General features: G+C 37.2%; 1 protein-coding gene across 1 annotated transcript in view; it reads left to right on the forward strand.

The window, feature by feature from the left end:
- Positions 1–20,339, forward strand: part of LOC138315647 (uncharacterized) — a 62,911-nt gene that overhangs the window by 35,049 nt on the left and 7,523 nt on the right. The window contains exons 40-66 of the mRNA XM_069256826.1: positions 963–1,077; positions 1,227–1,465; positions 1,823–1,937; positions 2,213–2,400; positions 4,364–4,478; positions 4,627–4,859; positions 5,117–5,365; positions 5,750–5,867; positions 6,084–6,271; positions 6,560–6,674; positions 7,053–7,225; positions 7,585–7,702; positions 7,882–8,138; positions 8,560–8,994; positions 9,312–9,426; positions 9,738–9,967; positions 14,505–14,619; positions 14,842–15,023; positions 15,317–15,434; positions 15,848–16,077; positions 16,424–16,538; positions 16,855–17,144; positions 17,351–17,465; positions 18,029–18,249; positions 18,736–18,850; positions 19,475–19,749; positions 19,935–20,072. Coding sequence (XP_069112927.1) covers positions 963–1,077; positions 1,227–1,465; positions 1,823–1,937; positions 2,213–2,400; positions 4,364–4,478; positions 4,627–4,859; positions 5,117–5,365; positions 5,750–5,867; positions 6,084–6,271; positions 6,560–6,674; positions 7,053–7,225; positions 7,585–7,702; positions 7,882–8,138; positions 8,560–8,994; positions 9,312–9,426; positions 9,738–9,967; positions 14,505–14,619; positions 14,842–15,023; positions 15,317–15,434; positions 15,848–16,077; positions 16,424–16,538; positions 16,855–17,144; positions 17,351–17,465; positions 18,029–18,249; positions 18,736–18,850; positions 19,475–19,749; positions 19,935–20,072 — 4,917 coding nt within the window. The remainder of the gene's footprint in view (positions 1–962; positions 1,078–1,226; positions 1,466–1,822; positions 1,938–2,212; positions 2,401–4,363; positions 4,479–4,626; positions 4,860–5,116; positions 5,366–5,749; positions 5,868–6,083; positions 6,272–6,559; positions 6,675–7,052; positions 7,226–7,584; positions 7,703–7,881; positions 8,139–8,559; positions 8,995–9,311; positions 9,427–9,737; positions 9,968–14,504; positions 14,620–14,841; positions 15,024–15,316; positions 15,435–15,847; positions 16,078–16,423; positions 16,539–16,854; positions 17,145–17,350; positions 17,466–18,028; positions 18,250–18,735; positions 18,851–19,474; positions 19,750–19,934; positions 20,073–20,339) is intronic.

A 20,339-nucleotide genomic window follows, 5' to 3' on the forward strand; every position in this document is an offset into this window, starting at 1 on the left:
CTCCACAGGTATCTCCTGTATCCGGGGCAGTCAGCATACCCTCCACAGGTGAGTAATAAACAGTACCTGCACCAGCTCCTCAGTGATCTCCTGTACCCAGGGCAGCCAGCATACCCTCCACAGGTGAAGCCAGCATACCCTCCACAGGTGAGTACCAGACAGTCCCTACACCAGCTCCTCAGGTATCTCCAGTACCCGGGACAGCCAGCATACCCTCAACAGGTGAGTACCAGACAGTCCCTACACCAGCTCCTCAGGTATTCACTATACACGGAGCAGCCAGCATACCCTCCACAGATGAGTAATATACAGTACCTACACCAGCTCTTCAGGTATTTCCTGTACCAGGCATACTCAATATACCTGCCACAGTTGTGCATGGGTAACTATTTATAACTGAGAGTTAAGTTTGGCGAATATAAAGGTTTTTAAAAGTAATGCCATCGAGTTGTTTTATGACTTTAAATTTGTAAGTTATATAATAATCCACATCTTTTGATGAAACGATATTCATATCTACTTAAAATATGTTTAACAGGAGAGGAGAAATGTAGATTTCTGGGACATCCAAACACTAACCGAATGCTCTACCGACTGAGCTATCTGGTTGCTGATGATCGCCCCAGTCCAATTCTGTAACTCTCTTATTTCCGTGTTCAACGTTTTCGACCTCGAAGACATACGAGAACCTTATACCACCACCGTTGTTGGTATTTTAATCAGGCGCCAAGTTTGTAACAGGAGAGGCACAAATGTAGTGTCCAGACCGGGAATTGAACCCGACCGAGCTACCTGGTTACAGATGATCGACCCAATCGACTTCAAATACTTATGAAACATGAAAACTGAAAAATAACATTCTAGTCTTTACTTTAAGATCCATGATCTATGACTTAGAACAAGACGAACTGAAAAAGAAAGAAGACAAAAGAATATAACATGAAAATGTGTGAATATTTCAGCTTTCTGTGTGTACAATGGTCTGCCATTCAAGCAAGGACAAGTCTGGGAGCAAGGATGTTCTAAGCAGTGCCGCTGTGACAACGCTCTCACCAACTACTACTCCTGCTTCGACAGGTACAAAAATATCCCCCAACAATGACTGAAATGATTTCACAATCTTATTTGATGATTTAAAAGAATAAAGAAACCAGGTGATTTAATATTAAACCCATATTTCTTAGTTGTCAAATACAATTTCAAATGTCCAATATGTAAATTTTTAGGTGCCCATCGTTCAGCAACCTTGATCCGAGCTGTGTCATGAAGACGGATCCAAATGATCCTTGCTGCCAGATTCCAGAATGTCTGAAGTCTCCCACCCCTGCTCCAAACATGCAGCCAACCCTTATGCCAGGAGTAACGCCGAATCCAAACCCGTACCTTGTACCAACTCTTCCACCTGGAAAGATAACTGGGTCTGGTCCACAAGTCAATCCCAACACAGGACTGCCACAGACAGTTGGTGAGTTATCTACCATCCTAGTGTTCAGTATGTCTATACTCTGATTGCATGGTGCAATAATCAAAAAGACAGTTCAGGACAAAAGAGATAAATTATTTGATGAGTTAATGCAACAACAATTGTATGCTGTATGGTGGTCAACTAGCATAATATTTTCGGCACATGCTACAAAGCCATAACGAACATGTTCAGGAAAGTTAAATACTCAGTTTGTTATACACATATCATTTCAAGCAATTCTAAAGAACGCTGATAATGATGAGAATTACTACCATAACTATAAGGTTGTTGTAGATGCGTTTGTTATACACGCGTGTATTGTAAACGCGTTTTACTGTATCCTCTTTGTGATTGTAGGATTCTGTGAATATAAGGGTGTACAATACCACAAGGGCGACACTTGGGACGACGGCTGCACCTACAAGTGTGAATGCATAGAGGAGACCACGGGAACATTCACATGTAACGAAAAGTAAATACATTCAGAATATAATAATATTTCCACGTGATAAACAAAACTAGAGTTGTATAAGCACTTATTTAATATTTTATTGGTACTATAATCTGTTAGTTATCAAGTGATGATTTCTTTTTAATGTAATTTTGATGGTATCAGCAATAATGTGTTAAAACATTTTGAAGATGTACACAATTTGAAAAGTTATCTCCCATTTCTCAACTTTCATTGCTATTCAATAACCATGCATGTATTCATATAGTATTCAAAAGATGAACGATATTTTCCAGGTGTCCACGATTTGCAAAGTTACCTTCTAACTGCTTCATGGCCACTGATCCAAAAGACACCTGCTGTAAGATTCCATCGTGTCCTCCCACAGCTGCCCCTGGTCTGACCCCAACACCGGCTCCAGGACAGGTCTCGTTACCAACTCTCAGTCCTTACGCCTCTCCTACGCCTGTCCCCGAGAGCAAAGGTAAGATAATTTAATGTAATTGTATATTTACTGTTTCAAATAATTATACAGTTGTGATTAATATATCATTAACTTGATTTGATAATTTCACATAACTTAAATGTAAAAGTGATCGTGGTGATGGCATCAAACTGTGTATCATGTTGAAATCTCACCCATAGAAATAAAAACAACTTATTAGAATGTACAAAATCAAAAACAACGCAATCAGTAATTGTCTTGTAAAATAAAGGTAGCATAGAGAAAACTACGGCGGCGTATTAGGGCCACTACAAAGTTTTATTTATCTTGTACGTACAAGTTATTATCTTGTACGTACAAGTTAGTATCTTGTACGTACAACTTAGTATCTTGTACGTACAACTTAGTATCTTGTACGTACAAGTTAGTATCTTGTACGCACGTTCAAGATAGTATCTTGTACGTACAACTTAGTATCTTGTACGTACAACTTGGTATCTTGTACGTACAAGATAGTATCTTGATAGTATCTTGTACGTACAACTTAGTATCTTGTATGTACAACTTAGTATCTTGTACGTACAAGATAGTATAATGTTGAAACTCTCGGTATTAAAGGCTGTGTCTTGTTTACTGTCACAATGGCATCGCATGAAGCTATACGTATATTACGTAAACTTTTTTTTAAAGCCAAAGGGAGAAAAGAATACATGTTGTGGAGTTGTAAAGCTGTGATAAGTTTCCGAACACATATATGTAAATGTTTATAACAGAGTATTTACTATGATCATCATTTGGACAATAATTGATGTGTGTATATATGTCTAATAAACACAAAAACACATATGAAATAATTTATTTTGCTTTTGTTGTCTGTTCAATCAATAACTTATTCGAATTAGGGCATAATGCCTCGGATTTTTTTCGGATGCAGTTAATTGTTTTCAATACTACTATTCTAAAGTAAAATAAATGCTCAAACATTTCCAATAATGGCACCATTGTGAAGTATTTAATTTTTATTACTGAAGAAAATTACGAATTTGTTGCTCCTCTTTTTAATAGATAAAACTTATCATTCATCGGGGATGTATCATATCCATTTTATCACTAAATGTATCTTATCTATAAAACAAGCGACTATACAGTTTTCTCGAAAGGAACTATACAGTGTCAGTTTCAAAATAATGCAAGTGACTATACAGTTTCAACTCATAATCCGGCAATTTCATATTACGATTATGAAAAAGATATTGTTCTCATCAATATATATTTATATTTTTAATATTGTCAAATAAGTTAATAAACCTATGATCGTGCTTGAAGCAATGCAAAGTAGATCGACTATCTTTAATTACGAAAAATATCAGGCGGGTGACTCAATTCTGCGGTGATAAACAGCAGTTCAACTCAACATGTATGTTCAAGACACTAAGTTGTAAGTACAAGATACTATCTTGAATGTACAAGATACTATAAGTTATACGTACAAAGATAGTAACTTGTACGTACAAGCTAGTAACTTGTACGTACAAATAGTAACTTGTACGTACAAGATACTAACTTGTACGTACAAGATACTAACTTGTACGTACAAGAAACTAAGTTGTACGTATTAGATAATAACTTGTACGTACAAGATACTAAGTTGTACGAACAAGATACTAACTTGTACGTACAAGATAGTATCTTGTACATACAAGATACTATCTTGTACGTACAAGAACAAGATACTATCTTGTACGTACAAGATACTAACTTGTACGTACAAGATAAATAAAATTTTGTAGTGGCCCTAATACGCCGCCGTAGAAAACCACACAAAAATCAACTTCACATTTTATAATAGGTATACTTATACAACTATAATTAATTGTTACTAAAATAGCAAAATGTTTTCTCTTGCACTTTAAAATATACAAATGATAATGCATTTATAGTTCTGTAATAATTGTTTCTTGATTAACAGTTCGACATTGAAATAATCCCCTTACCATTGCAGAAGTGTGTATATACCAGGGCCGCCCGTATACCCAGGGCCAGAAGTGGTTTGATGGATGTGATAAGAAATGCACATGTGAAAATGGCAAGATTGGCTACTACACCTGTACAGACAGGTAGGCAGTGAATTAAATTGGATTACAACTTTTGGCAGTATCATTACATGATTTTTAACAAATTTTATAATTTGCTACATTTCCTGAACGTACATTCTGATATAAAGTACATTATTGTTATGCCATTGATAATTTTATTATATCGCAGGTGCCCGAGCTATACTAACCTGACGCCTACCTGTGTAATGGTACCTGACCCTAACGACCCAGACTGCTGTACCGCCCCTAAATGTGACAACACTAACACTACCAATCCCACAGGAGTATACGGTTCTATTGTCGGTAACGGCCGACCGCCAACTCCAGCTCCGTTTTTGGCTCCAACCCTCGCACCAGGGGCAAGTCCGGACCCCAATGCACCATCACCAACACCCATGCCAAGTGCGTAATGCATAACACATAATTCTCAAACATTACTTTAATTTTTTAATGATTTCATTCACTTGTCGTGGGACTGTTCAATGGTATGATAATAGCGGTTTTTTTACAATGGAATGGTATACTTCTAGCATGTATGTAGCATGAAAAGTTCAAAATATAATGTTATCATGATATTGAAATTATATTCAATTTACCACTATTTATAATCCTTAGATGTTCGAGTGTTTAAAATGCTGACATGTGGTTTTGTTTTTCAGAGGTGTGTGTCTACAAGGGAACACAGTATACCCAGGGCCAGAAGTGGCAAGATGGTTGTACCTACCAGTGTGAGTGTATGAACGCTGACGCGGGCCGATTTGTCTGTACAGACCGATGTGCTCGCTACCCTAACCTTCCTCTCTCCTGTAAACTGGAGTTTGATCCCATGGACCCATGCTGTGAGAAACCTAATTGCACACCCAACGCTGCACCAACGCTCCGACCAGGCCAGACCACACCTAATCCAAGTAATACATTTGTTATTGACGATGTGATTAGTTTTGTATTAACATGCAACACAATGACAAAACACCTTAATTATCTATATCCGAAACGCTTTGTTGTACACTGAAGGCAAATATAATGATAGAGTCAGTTTTGTTCATCGGACACATGACATGGTTTGCTAATGTGTTAATGGTTTTATGATATATGGCATCTTTAAAAGGTTGGCTTGGTTTTTTATGTTTAATTAATACATGTATTACTTTTAAGATAATGGTTATTTTGGTTCTTCAGACTGGCTATATACCTGATGGATATATGTCATTTGAATTAAGTGATTTATTAATTTTCGGAATTAATTAATTGTCACCAAAGATATTTGATGATAAGATGAAACTGTGTTTCAGATGACTTCTGTGTGTATAATGGAATCCCATACAAACAGGGACAGTCCTGGAAGGTCGGCTGCGAGAAGGTCTGCCGATGTGACGATGCCAAGATTGGACGTATCAATTGCGATGACAGGTAAAATAAGACAAATCGTCTTAAAAGCCTTTATGTGCGTGAATTGAAACATTGTCAGCATTCCAAAAATATGATTAATAATCAATTGGATCTTTCATTTGGTTCCTCAATGTAAGAGGAATTGCAAAACAAATAAAAAAACCAATCAAGTTGAAAGGTTTTTAATAGAGAGGACACTTACATTAAGACTCCAGTCCATTTGTGTTTATGTTACAGGTGTCCCTCCTTCCCTGTACTGACCGGTACATGTTCCCTGGTGACCGACCCTAACGACGACTGCTGCCAGGTACCACAGTGTATAAACACCAACACCACCAACCCTAACCAGGTGATCATTGGTGTCCCTGGCACAGTCACAAACGGAGGACATGGACTGGCGCCCAACCCCAACTCTGGCACCAGAAGTAAATACAATTTATCTATTTTATTATTTATCTTATTCATTTATTTTTGGTATAGAAAATAGCTTACAAATTCCAATCCACAGTCTTTCTAATTACTTTTATGCTATATCAAAACAAATCTGAAAACATGTTGACTTTGATCAGGAAGCACATTCACAAAATTTTGAAAACTTTTTTACCGTAATTAATTGGTTTCTAAAGATGTTCACATCTCTGAGTAATATGAAAACAGTTTACTGTTTTCAATCGCATAATCCCTGGAATGATATATTTTTGTGTTTGATTCAGACGGTTGTGTATACAAGGGTAAATACTATACCCAGGGCCAGCAGTGGGATGATGGATGTGCCTATCACTGTACTTGTGATGACGGCTCTGCTGGAATATACAGATGTACAGAGAAGTGGGTTAAATGTTACTTATATCATGTACAAATCTACAGTCTTTCTGTTCTGAAAAAAAAACTATATATTGTCAATTGTAGGGATGCCAAAGGCATGAAATTATTGAGAAAGTGCATTAAAGTAGGCATTAGTGCTTTGAGTTAAACCTTCTTAGAAAATGATGGTTTTGGATTCTGGATTTCAACAAAATGCTTCATTTTAATATTTGATGTTCAGTTTTGTTTGTGTTTTCTCACCTTGAGATAATATTGTTTTATTTACTGTGAAATAAACACTAATTAAAAATGATTATGTACATGCACACTCCGCAACGTAGGTAATTGTATCAGTATTAACTTTTTATATATGACATATCGTAAATGATTTTAACCATTCAGGTGTCCACGATATGCCCGTATCCCATCTTATTGTACCATGGTACAGGACCCAGCTAACCAGTGCTGTGAGAAGCCTTACTGTACCCCTCGCCAGACCCCAGCTCCACAGCCATCCTTGGCACCAGGCCAGACTCCACCCACGGTGTCACCACTCGCGCCACCCCAACTCATCAGTAAGTTTATATAGCCAGCCATAGGAATGCAGAAGTTTGCTAAAACCATGTTTCAGTCTCATGAACGTGCAGCCATACCATGATATACGGTAATAAAGTTCAGTTGTGTGCTTGCTCATTTCCATTCATAATTAAAACTCGGCAATGATTTATATCAAATTAAGCAAACATAACAGATAATAAAAACAGTAAACAAGGTGGCAAACATGACTTCCATTAACGTTTACTTATATGTTTACTTTTACTCTACTTTCTAAATAGATACATTTAATTTTACCATATTGATACTTTAACCATAACATTGTCTTTATGAAGGTTAAAGCTGTCATTTTTGCATTATGTTTCTTCGATAACTACAGATAAGGGATGTGACTACAATGGCCAGGTGTTCCAACAAGGACAGTTATGGTATGATGGTTGTAGTAAGATCTGCATGTGTGAAAATGGAGTAACTAACTTCCATCGTTGTCAGGACAGGTAAGAATGATAATTCTGTCTGAATAAATACATTGAATTACTTCCCTTGTCTTTTGAACTTTTGTCAGTTCCAATGGCATTTTCTATTAGATCTACCATTTTATCACGTTAACACTATGTCATTTTGTCAATTTGAAATTTTGAACTCTACATCCTATTGAGAAATATATTATCTACAGATGTGCCAAGTTTGACCAGATCGGAGCTGGTTGTACCATGGTGCCAGACTCCAGGGACCCAACATGCTGCAAAGTACCAAGTTGTCCTTTAATCACTCCTAGTGTACCCCCGACCCCAGGAATCTACACTCCCGTCCCCTCACCCTCAGGAGTTGTCAATGGATACGGCAAAGTTCCTACTCCAGCTCCACAGCCCACACCTGTGCCACAGCCAGGTGTATCCACACTTAAACCAGTCAAAATTACACCTGTACCAGGTAAGTTGTCATTACTGTACAGAAGACAAAACATGCTCCATTGCCATGGGAACATGTGGATCTGAGAAAAACCTTTCAAAATCTTAACCTAAATAACATACTTACGTCAACAGTATTAATTGAGTTCTGGTTACTCGATATACAAGATGCATCTTTCTGAGAGGGAAAATGTATCAAAAATTAAAAATGACAGGTGTGTCTACAAATTTTAAATCTCAGTTAAAGCTGAATTTATTTAGCTTCACACTAAATCCAGGAAACCCTGAGCAGATGACTGAGTGATTCCTACCAAATATAACACACATAGCCCAAAATACTCAGTTAACGTAGTTTTAATAGTTTTAAAATTATGAGATTTCACAGTATATTATTAAGTTTTCTGATTAAAGCAATGGGTTGTTATTGTGTTTTACGTTAATAGGGTGCCTGTACAAGGGACAGATTTATGGAACAGGTATTAAATGGGATGACGGTTGTAACTATAAGTGTGAATGTGTGGATGGCCTGTCTGGTCGATACCAGTGTTCTCAGCGTTGCCAGAGGTACGACAACATCCCCAAAGATAAGTGTGTCCTGATCGAGGATCCTAATGACAAGTGCTGCCAAGTTCCTTATTGCGACTTCCTGAATCCAACACCTTTCCCCAACGGAGCACCAACGCCTCGCCCACTGATGGCTCCTAGCGCCATGCCTGGTGTGTCACCTACACCCAAGCCTAATGTACAGCCAACACTTGGACCTAATGGAGCCACTCCAGCCAATCCCTTCCTGGCACCAGTGTACTATCCTACCAAGTCACCAAGCCTCACACCCTCACCAAATGGAAATAATCCTGGACTTATCCCTCAACAGAAAGGTTAGATTGATATACATTATTAAAAAATGGAAAATGGGTTAAGTGCATTTACCCCATAATATCACTTTTTGAGAAGTTTACCGCATGGTCTGTATTTTATTTTTAGCAAAAAGTCCGAAATGAAGAAATCAAAACAAAAATTGAAGAATTTATACCTGAAGTTTTAGATACATCAACATCAACATGTTTCATTGATAGGGATTCAGAATTTAGTAAATGTAGAGAATGTCAAGATAATTATTATTGTAATCAAACTAAAATGTACAAACATGTACAAGAAGACACCCGTGACTGATGAATGTGCTGTTTTATTGCAGGATTCTGTGAGTACAAAGGTGTATACTACACACAGGGACAGACCTGGACTGATGGCTGCCAGAAAGTGTGTCGCTGTGAGGCTCCCGATAAGGGATACTACCAATGTTCCTCCAGGTAAATCTGATAATGACTAAAACTTAATGTTACAGCTTTTCACAATTTGTATCCAAATTTAGAACAATAATCCTTATTAGGTACTTAAATTATGCACCTTGATCGTGCCATATCTATTTTAATTAGGTCAGGTCAAAATGCTACATGTTAAGAATATTGAATAATAGTGAATTTTAATTTCTTGAACAATTCAGTAAACTTATAAAATAATCAAAATTAGAGGAAAAGAAAAAATGAATTAGAAAACTTGAATAATATCAAACTCTTCTTATTTGCAAATTATGTAAATATTTATTTTTTGTGATGTATAGATGTCCAAGATACAGCAATTTGAACAGTTCTTGTGTACTGAAGACCAACCCATCTGACGCTTGTTGTCTGGCTCCTGACTGTAACCAGTACCCTACACCACGGCCAGACCTACCACCAGTACCTGGTGCCCCCTCGACCACCCCATTACCTATATATGTCCCGTCAGCAGTCACCGGAAGCTTCATAGGCTCAGCACAGAACCCCAACGGAATTACAGGCGGAGGAATTAGTAAGTGTTTTATACCTCGTACATGGCAACGTGTTTATCTGTCATTCCTGTCACTGCTGTCTTGTCCAGTCCCAGGTATTCTATCCTCGTACTTCTGTATCATCAAACAAAATTGTAAATTTATATGTTTTACTGTATATGTGCTATATAATGCTAACATTTTGATATTTTTCCCTTAGATGAGCGCCATTATCAGAATAAATACCACCAAATTAAATGTTACATAGGCAATGTTTCTTCGCGTAAATTTCACGTGAATTCATACAGGAATGCAAGCTAAACACATATTACAATTTTAAGGAACAGTTCTTTGAGAACCTTGTTTTAGATACATAGATACATAGATTTATTCTGACAACATACATGTTAACATGTACAGGATTTTTTATAATCCTATAATAGTCAGCTCTTAGAAATTCACGGATTTATTTTTTCAGTGTATAAATACTTTAGTGGCTGATTTTTCCAATGTGAATCGAGTTCATATTCAAATTGCTTAACTGTCCTAGACTGAACAACATTTGATGGGAGACTGTTCCAAGTATTCACGACTCTCTGGGTAAACGAGTGTTTTCTCACGCACAGCCTTGAATGCTCTTTGTACACTTTCAAATCATGTCCGCGGGTACTTGATCCCTGGTTGATTGAAAACAAATCTGCGACTTCTTTATCGTATTTTCCAGAAAGTATTTTGTACATTTCAATCATATCCCCACGTGACCGCCTGTATGCTAACGTTGGAAGTTGGAGTTTACGCAAACGTTCTGTATATGGCAAAGTTGAGAGACCTGGCACTTGCTTTGTTGCTCGACGTTGAACGTTTTCTATTGTTGTTACATGCTTTTCCAAATACGGACACCAGGCTTGAACAGCATATTCAATATGAGGCCTAACTAATGCCGTGTATAAAAGTTTAAAACTGCTCTGGTCCATGTATTCCATTGTCCTCCGCAACACTCCCATGATTGAATTTGCTTTGTTGACCTTTTCACATATATGTTTGTCAAAGGTAAGTTTATCATCTATGGTGACACCAATATCCCTTCCGAGTCAACAAATTTTAAAAATTGGGCATTTTCCTTCAGTCTGTATCCATATTTAGTTGTATTTGAATATCCCAATCGCATCATTTTACATTTGTCTGGGTGGAAGCAGAGTTTCCAAATATCTGACCATTGGCTTAATGAATATATATATCATGTTGTAATATTTTGCAATCCTCTTCATTTTTTATTGATCTAAAAGCTTTCGTATCATCCGCATACAGATAGGTGTCTGTCCCGGTACTTGTTACATCGGGCATATCATTTATATAGAGAACAAAGAGAAGTGGTCCCAACACAGATCCTTGTGGTATCCCGCTTAAAACTGGATTCCACTCCGACGTTTTGCCATTCACTACAACTCTTTGTTTTCTTCCAAACAGAAAGGCTTGGATCCAGATTGAAAACTGACCACCGATGCCATATTTTGCGAGTTTATGTACTAGTCGGCCATGAGGTACTTTGTCGAAAGCCTTCATAAAGTCACAGTATATAATATCCACGCATGCTCCTTTATCCAAAATATCTGTCCATTTATCCATGACATTGATAAGTTGAAGAACCGTGGATCTACTGTCTATAAAAAACAACTGAGCGTTACTAAATAGCTTATTTCTTTTCATGTGACTCATTATTTTATCCCTTATTATTGATTCTAATAATTTACAAACAAACACTGGTCAGGCTTACTGGTCTGTAGTTTGAAGCCTCCTTCCGATCTCCTTTCTTAAATATTGCCGTTATATTAGCGCATTTCCAGTCCGCAGGTAATTTCCCAGTGTCGATTGATGTTTGAAATATTAATGTTAGAGGATGGCATATAATATCGCGTGTCTCTTTAAGAACTCTAGGATGGATCATATCCGGTCCAGGTGATTTTGAAATTTTCAACTTCATTAGCTTCTTCTGCACGACTTCTGGTGAAATATTTAATTGAGTGATCGGTTCCACATCAATTTTTTCAATATCAGGTAGTGATTTATCTTTATCTTGGGTAAACACTGTCTGGAAAAAATTAGCTAGTACATTTGCTTTTTCATCATCATCTGTTGTAGTGATATCCTCTTTGTTATTATTTTTGTACAGATTTGAAATATTGGATTTAGTTGTTGTCTTAGATTTCGCGTATCTCCAGAACTTTTTAGGATTGTCCTTTACTTGTTGTGCTATTTGTTTCTCACGTAATTTTACCGCCTTCCTTGTGAGTGACCTTACTTGATTCCTTACTTTACAATATTCTGCGTAGACTTCTTGATCCCGAGTGGACATATATCTGTTCCATAATCTTGCCTTATTTTTGATTTTAGACAATGTCTTTTTATCTAGACAACTTTTGTGGTTACTTAATTTGCGCGATGGTTTTATTTGTTGTACTGGAACTGTGTCCCTGATTGAGTTTTCAAGTATCTCTTTAAATTTTGACCACAGCTGTTCCACATCATCATCATCTTTACAATCCAAAAAACTATTTTGCCAGTCTATGTTAAGTTTTCGGGACAGTTCTTGAAAATTTGCCTTTTCATATACATATCGCGTTTTCATATTATTTTCCATTTCCACACTGAAATTACAACGTATTCCGATGACTGAGTGATCACTTTTCCCTAAAGGAGGATCGAGTTGAATCTGTTCTATACAATCTTCCTTATCGGTTAGAATCAAATCTATAACGCTAGGGTTATCCGTTCCACGTCCACGGGTGGGCTGCCGTATATGCTGATACATGTAACAGTCGCGTACGGTTTCAACGAATTTGAATTGTTTTGAAGCTTCACCACACTTAGTATTACAGACTGACCAATCAATGCCTGGTAAGTTCAAGTCTCCAAATAGTATTTTGCAGCTGTACTTCATTTCTGTTGTTTTTAACAGTAAAGCACACATGTTTTTGAAATTTTCTTCAGTCGCATTTGGACTTCTGTACAAGGAACCAACTAGTACTTTATCCTTGGCGTTGATATCCACTTCACACAAAATATGTTCATCAAATTCAATGCTGGTGATCTGGGAATATCTAAGACTATTTTTTTATATATATGACCATTCCTCTTCCGAGCGATTTATTTGTCACATTTAGTGATATCATTCCATATCCCTCTATATTATATTCAGAAAGTTCAATTTCTCTTTTACAATTCTTTGGTTTAACTTCAGAAATAGCTATTATATCTGGGTTTTCTCGAATTATCAATTTTCTTAACTCCTGTAATTTATGTTGGGTCAAAGTATCTGCATTTGTAAAAAGAATGTTGAGATGATTGTGTATATCTGTGTACAGCGAGTCTAATCTTTCCGCACTTTCTTCATCTTTATTGTCCGCATATCCCACGGTGGGCCGCGAACTACGTATTTCCATTCCCCCGACTTTTCACTACGCGATTTTGCCTCCGTGACTTTTTCCTTTAATAACTTTCTTTCTTCCGGTGTCATGTCATGAGTGACACTGATATTTTTAATACTTTCGTCAGTTACCTCGGCGAGATTTTTTAAGTTGCTCATGAACAAATTCTTTGCTTGATAATCCTTAAAAATTACTTTAACTGGCCTCGTATTTCCTATTCCGCTGTCCTTTTGTTCTCTTTTGCCAAGTCTCGTGATTTTTCTCACGTTATCTTTCGTAGTTCTCATGATATCACAGAGGCCATTCACAAATGATTCATCCTCATGTTTCCTTGTTTCCACATTCTCTGATTCTACCTCTTTGATGTTGAATATAATTATATTATTCTCTCGTGACTTTCTCTCGTTGATTTCAGTCAAGACCTCCTTAGGCTTGCTGACAACTTGGCTGTACGTCCTCGGCTCTTCTTTCCTTGCTTTATCTCTCTCGTCTAAAAGTTGCTTCACCCGACTTTCATCGCATTTTGTCGCCATCTTTACCTCGAGATGGGCTATTCTATCTTCATAGACGGACATGAACTCTTTACATCTCATTTCTATCTCCATATCAGCATTCACTATTCTTTCCACAGTCTCTCTGCAGTCCGAACAGAACCACATAGAGTCCGAGTTCTTTAACATATCGTATTCTGCCTTCTTTTTATGAAGGCATTTTATGCAATGTTCGAGCTTACATCTTCTGCATTTCAGTAGCCTCGCTTCTGATAGTTGGAAGTCGACCATGCAAGTATTGCACTTCAATGTACTTTCTGCATCTTCATCGCTATTTGATGGAGTGACATACTGATGGGCTTTCGTCTTGGATCCACTCCTGGAAGCTGATTTCTTTGCTGTAACTAAGGCCGCTCCGCCATTGTCTTTGGCACTTCCGGTTGGCATGATTCACTAAAATTGCTGATATGTTCCCTTATGGGTCGAAAATCGGCCTAAAAAGGGCACATTGATATCAAATATGTCGTTATGCTACCATCCAGTTTGAAGTTGCTGAGCAGGTAGAGGAATATATACTTAATTATGAGGTTTCCGTTGCCCCACAAGAAAAAGTCCGACTTGCCAGTTCAATTGTGACGTCACATTGTTTTAATATTTTACAGACTTCTGTGTGTATAAGGGTAAGGTGTACAGTCAGGGAATGACATGGGACGATGGCTGTAACTACAAGTGTACATGTGAGGATGCCAGTCGTGGCCTGTACAAGTGTAATGACAGGTAAGTTTTTTTATCAGCAGTGGCCAGACAAGTGGTTATTAGGTTTATTTAAGGAAAGTCTATATCGTGTATGGAAAACTCATGAAAAGGAGGAGATAGATTGAATGACTCATTTTATCAACTAATTAAAGGTTAACTTTTTCAATCTCACATTTTGAAAAATCACCTACAATCTAAATTCTGCCCTTAAACAAACGAATAATCAGAACCTTTGTGTTGTAGATGTCCTCAGTACTACCAGCTGCCCTGGCAGTGTCACTATGAGAAGGATCCAAAGGACTCTTGTTGCCAGATTGCCAAGTGTGACTTCAATCTGAGTCCTACTCCAGCACCCTCTACACCAGCACCCATCACGGTGGCCCCAACTCCTCATGGATGGACTGGTCCTACGGTCAAACCTCTCGGTAAGTCTGAAAACAGACTCTTTTCTGCTCTTTTTTCTGCAGTCCCTGAAAATCTTTCGACCTCTTGCATATATAAAATCATTTAATTTATAGAAATTGTTACAGTTGAACATTCAGGCTGTGTACTAATTTCCCATTTATTGCAATATAAACATTTACATCAGACAATGATTTTCGACCTCTTACATATTGGAAATTATTTGTTCTTCATAATAAAATTGTTACTGTCGAATGTGCATACTATCTAAATATAATCATTGAGTAACAGTTTATTGGTTTATGGTTTAATTCAGATGTGTGTATGTACATTGATAACACTACCTACACCAAGGGCCAGACCTGGGATGTTGGTTGTGACTTCCGCTGTAAGTGTGAAGATCCAAGCCAGAACAAGTACAACTGTACAGCCAGGTAAGTTCTCGACTCAATCACTGTCTATGACAGTTCTGGGCTTTCACTGCACATTTTGATAACGAATAAGAGCAGCAAAAGCTACCAAGACATACGAGGACTAATACAATAAGTTCTTTTGATGTGATCCAAAAAGTATTGGAATTTTGAATTCTGTGAAATATGAAAACTGTCAAAAGATGACAGGTTTCATTTGCATCAATTAGGCTTAGTGTGTTTTATATTGACCAAATGTGTTGTGTCCGGTCTGCATTTTGAATGTATCATCGAATATAATTCAAACTAAGTTTCATCAAATTCTTTTCCTTGGTTACTGAAATGATAGAAAGCTTATATTTCCCTTTCAAGGACTAAATATTAGATAGCTTGCTATGGTGATGATATCATGAGAAAAAATAATATTTCTATTTCAGGTGCCAGGTATTTGCCAGCTTACCTTCTGTGTGTAGCCTCGTTCCTGACCCTAGTGACAAGTGTTGTGAGATGCCCAGCTGTGGTGCATACCAACCGGTCACTGTCATCAACGGTACCGCCACACCCCCACCAAATTCCCTCAACGTGCTGCCAGTGGGAACTCACGACGTATTCGCTGGATCAAGCTGGGGTCCAGGTTCAGGAACTCATCCTGTCACTGGAAAACGCGGTAAGGCGAATAAATTTGTAAAACATCCAGTTGAGTCATGATTAACTAACTATAATATCTTATCTCCAGATCAATAGAAACTTACATAGCTATCCGAAAACTATATATCAACCTAGGTTTAACATTTTGGCTGAACAGCAAGGCTGACCAGTCAAAATTTTCATCAAGTTTCATAAATTTATTTCTATATTAAGTAGAAATTTTTATCATCACATCAAATATATGTCAAAATTGATGATGTCATGTAATTGTTTTTGCGTGTTTCTTTCACCAGCAGCGTTTGCAGTACGGTCATATATTTATATATATATATATATATATATATAAATCTGTCTTTACTCTTCAGATAAGTGTATCTACAAGGGTCAGGCATATTCACAGGGTCAGTCATGGAATGACGGCTGTCAGTTTGTTTGTTCTTGTGAAGATGCTGAAAAGGGTATATACAGATGTTTGTCCAAGTAAGTTCTCTTGATTCTTTTCTTGGCATTTCGTGTTGCTAATTCATTGACATATTAACAATGAATTCCTAACTACATGCAGCACCATGTCCATTGTAGTAAGATCAGCAAAAATGTACCAATGATACCAAATTATTTCAGTTATGCTTTCAGGTAGCCACTGAATGATGGTGAATGCCAAAGATGACGAATGTGTACCTACTTACATAAGTTATCTTAATTCATTTGTTCACTATATCTACCTATTCTCTTATATTTACCTTGTTGACATCCTTACGTTTGGCAGAAATGAATAAATTCTCCTCTATTTAAAAAGATGCCCAGCCTATCCTGCTGTCCCTAACTACTGTCACAAAGTAACCATCCCAGGCCAGTGCTGTCCTTCCCTGTCCTGTGACGTACCAGGCTATGGAAACTACAACCCTGTTCCACAGTTAGTTCCTGTCATTGCCCCGACCCCACAGCCAGGAACATCCCCTACCCCCCGGCCAACCGGTCTGCCTCCACTCATCCATGTCATCCCCAGCACCTCACAGGGTAACGTCACGGGTGGACTGCCTGGAGGCGGATATCCAATCACAAACAACCAAATATCTGGTGTCAGAAGTAAGTCTTGAAGGTGAAATCATTTACAATTAGCTAACATCATTGACTAATATCTATTGTTGAATTAATTCTCTTCGGAAATGGGTTACACCTGACCGATTTGTGTTCTTATTCAAAATGTTGAAAAGATTTTAAACATCTATTGAAAAATATTATATCAGTATGAATCATCAAAATCATCAGGTTTTTTCCATTTATGTTCATAGACCAGTGTATATACAAGAACAAATTATACAACCAAGGAGAAACTTGGGATGACGACTGTGACTACACATGTGAATGTATTGATGGACGAACTGGATATTACGAATGTAAACCAAAGTAAGTTTAAAACATATTCTGTATGCAAACCTGATTGTTTTTGTTCTATTTGGCCTTTCCTTCATTTGTTCTTTCATAGAAATATTGACCAATTATGTCCTTTACTACTTATCACTTGAAAGACTCAGGCCGGTTCATATAAGTGACCTTTCTGACCTTTGGCCTATAAAATAGATCTACCAAAAATGGGATCTACCTACTGTTACTGCTTTGTTTTTGTATCGCTATGATGTTTGGTAAAATAATATACTTAGTCGTGCACCTAAAGCATGTCATCATTATCTGGATTTTGACCTTTGACACTTGGTGCTGACTTTCACCAAAACGATCGTTAACATTTCGCAAGTGTTTAATCTTTAATTTGCAAATATAAATCTTACACATTCTTTAGTATTACTTTCGTGATACATCTAGATATAACTTTTAGCAACATGTAGCTTTACATGTTCAGAAAGAAGTACACATGGTGTTTTTTTCTATTAAATAGACTTCGCTTAATTTCCCCTTACATAAATTTTAACGTTTACACTACACGATTTATATATGACAATTTATGTTAACAGATGCCCCGCATATCCCGATTTACCGGCAACATGTTTCCTCATCAAGGCATCAGGCAGTTGTTGTCGTACTCCACAGTGTACTTACTATGGCATGGTAGTGGACCCAGTAGCCCATCCAGACGTTGGAATCCCCGTTGTAGGCCAATATTCCGGTGGCTTCACTGGCTTCAAACCAGGAATCAACTTCACCCAGACATTCCCCTCATTCAACCAAACAAGAAGTAAGACCAATTTCTAATTATTCAAATCAGCAGTTACAATTGTACGAAAAGCAAACACGGATATACGCCGTGATATTGATGATGTTGATTTATGTCTATTTTCAAACCAGAAAAAACTACATTTTGTCCAAGAAACATTTTTTCTTTAGTGTAATGTATGTCTCCTTTCATTAAGCAGTGGTAATTGATGAATAAAACCTAATCCTACTGGAGTACCTGGTTCAGGATCACGAGCCAATCTTATACTTAAGTCTTTACTAGCCATGAAAAATTATGTAGCCTTTATGACGTCATCTGTGATTGACGTTATAAACTTAAGGTTGTTTTAGACCTAAGACTGTTTCATAATCTTGGGGTGTGTCTCAATCTCTTGTAACCTTATCTATACTGTACATTATTTTTTATGTCCCGTTTTTCATTTATCTATTCAGGGATTAGATAAATTTATAATTATGGTAAATTGCTTTTATTCTTTGTTGCTTTCAGATGTATGTGTGTACAAAGGTAAGATCTACCAGCAGAATGACCAATGGGACGATGGCTGTGACTTCACTTGTTTGTGTGACGACGCCAGTACTGGTCACTACCAGTGTAACACCAAGTAAGTTAACGGAGAGTCATGTTAATGTAGGAAATAATCAAAAGACATGAAATAATTTTTCATGACACCTGGTCTTTCATTTATTGCATTGACAGATGAGAGCGTTTTGAATATGTACTTACACGTAATTAAAACCCTTTGTAATATGCAAAAATTCTCGTCGTATCGCATATTTATTCCATATTTTCTTGTGTCGTTATACTGTAAAACAGGAAATCACCTTGGCTTTGTTCTTACTTAGAGGTTTGCGTTTGAGTTTACTTTCGTTTACATTGAGTTTATTATTTCTATTTGTTCTCTTCAAATCAAGAAAAATAGTTTAACATGTAATATAACAAAACCCTGTGGTTGTTTAAGTATTTGCATCACCTATCCAATCTTTAGCAATAAGGGTGGAAATAAACTCACCTATTCAATCATCAGCAATAAGGATGGAAATAAAGTAAGGGGAACTTTTCTATGTTTGCAATATTCACCGTGACAGTCGCTCTTATGTATACTAAGTAACGAATATCATATGATACCTTCCGTAAAGTTCCGTCTCAGAGGTAGTTTAGAGGAAATGAAATAACGTTTCTGTTTTGATGAAACTTGTTTAAATATTCTAAACATTCCGTTTTTCAGGTGCCCAACCTTTGCCAAGGTACCATCCTACTGTACATTTGTAACCAAACCAGGCGACTGTTGTAAGAAAGTCCAGTGTGACCCTGGTCTGCTTCTGATATCGACTACAACACCGGTAACCCAAACCCCCACCCCTTACCCACCAACGCCCACCCCCGACCCCAACTCCAACTGTGTCGATACCATTGATAACTGCAACACCTACGGAAGAGCTGCCTGCTCCCAGTTTGGTGATTGGGCCAAGCGTAACTGCAAGTTTTACTGCGGCCTATGTCGTGAGTTTGTTTTTTAATTTATAATTTGAAATGTTTTGCAATCTCCAATAAATTTATCAGTTGAAATCGTTTTATTGTTAAATTAACAATATGTTATTGACGTTTTAAACTAGACTAGTTGTAAAAAGCAGATAAGTCTTTTTATTATTAAGCTTTGTTTCAAAATTACTGTTCTGCTCTTCTAGCTGCTGTGAATGCCACCACAGCACCGTGTGCCGACAAGCTGCCAAACTGTCACTCGTTTGACTATTCCCATTGTACTGGTATCTACACTGTCTGGGCTAAGGACAATTGTCCAGATTATTGTGGCTTGTGTCCAGGAGGTTGGTATCCTAATCATATGCAATGGTATTTATTCTCGTTTTTAATAAGTTAACTGTGTCTCAATATATATCCCGCCCTATCTATGTATGCTCAATATCATATTGATAAAGTAAATTCATATGATATACTAACATTATACAAGTTAATATCCAACTTAATAACATCAATTGGATATACTTTATAGTAACATACTTCGATAAATGTGACTCAAATGTATTTATAAAACATGTAACTGGACATCTATGGAGAGTTTAAATCAAAAATGA

Source organism: Argopecten irradians, chromosome 2 (assembly GCF_041381155.1).
Source record: "Argopecten irradians isolate NY chromosome 2, Ai_NY, whole genome shotgun sequence".
Lineage (NCBI taxonomy): Eukaryota > Metazoa > Mollusca > Bivalvia > Pectinida > Pectinidae > Argopecten > Argopecten irradians.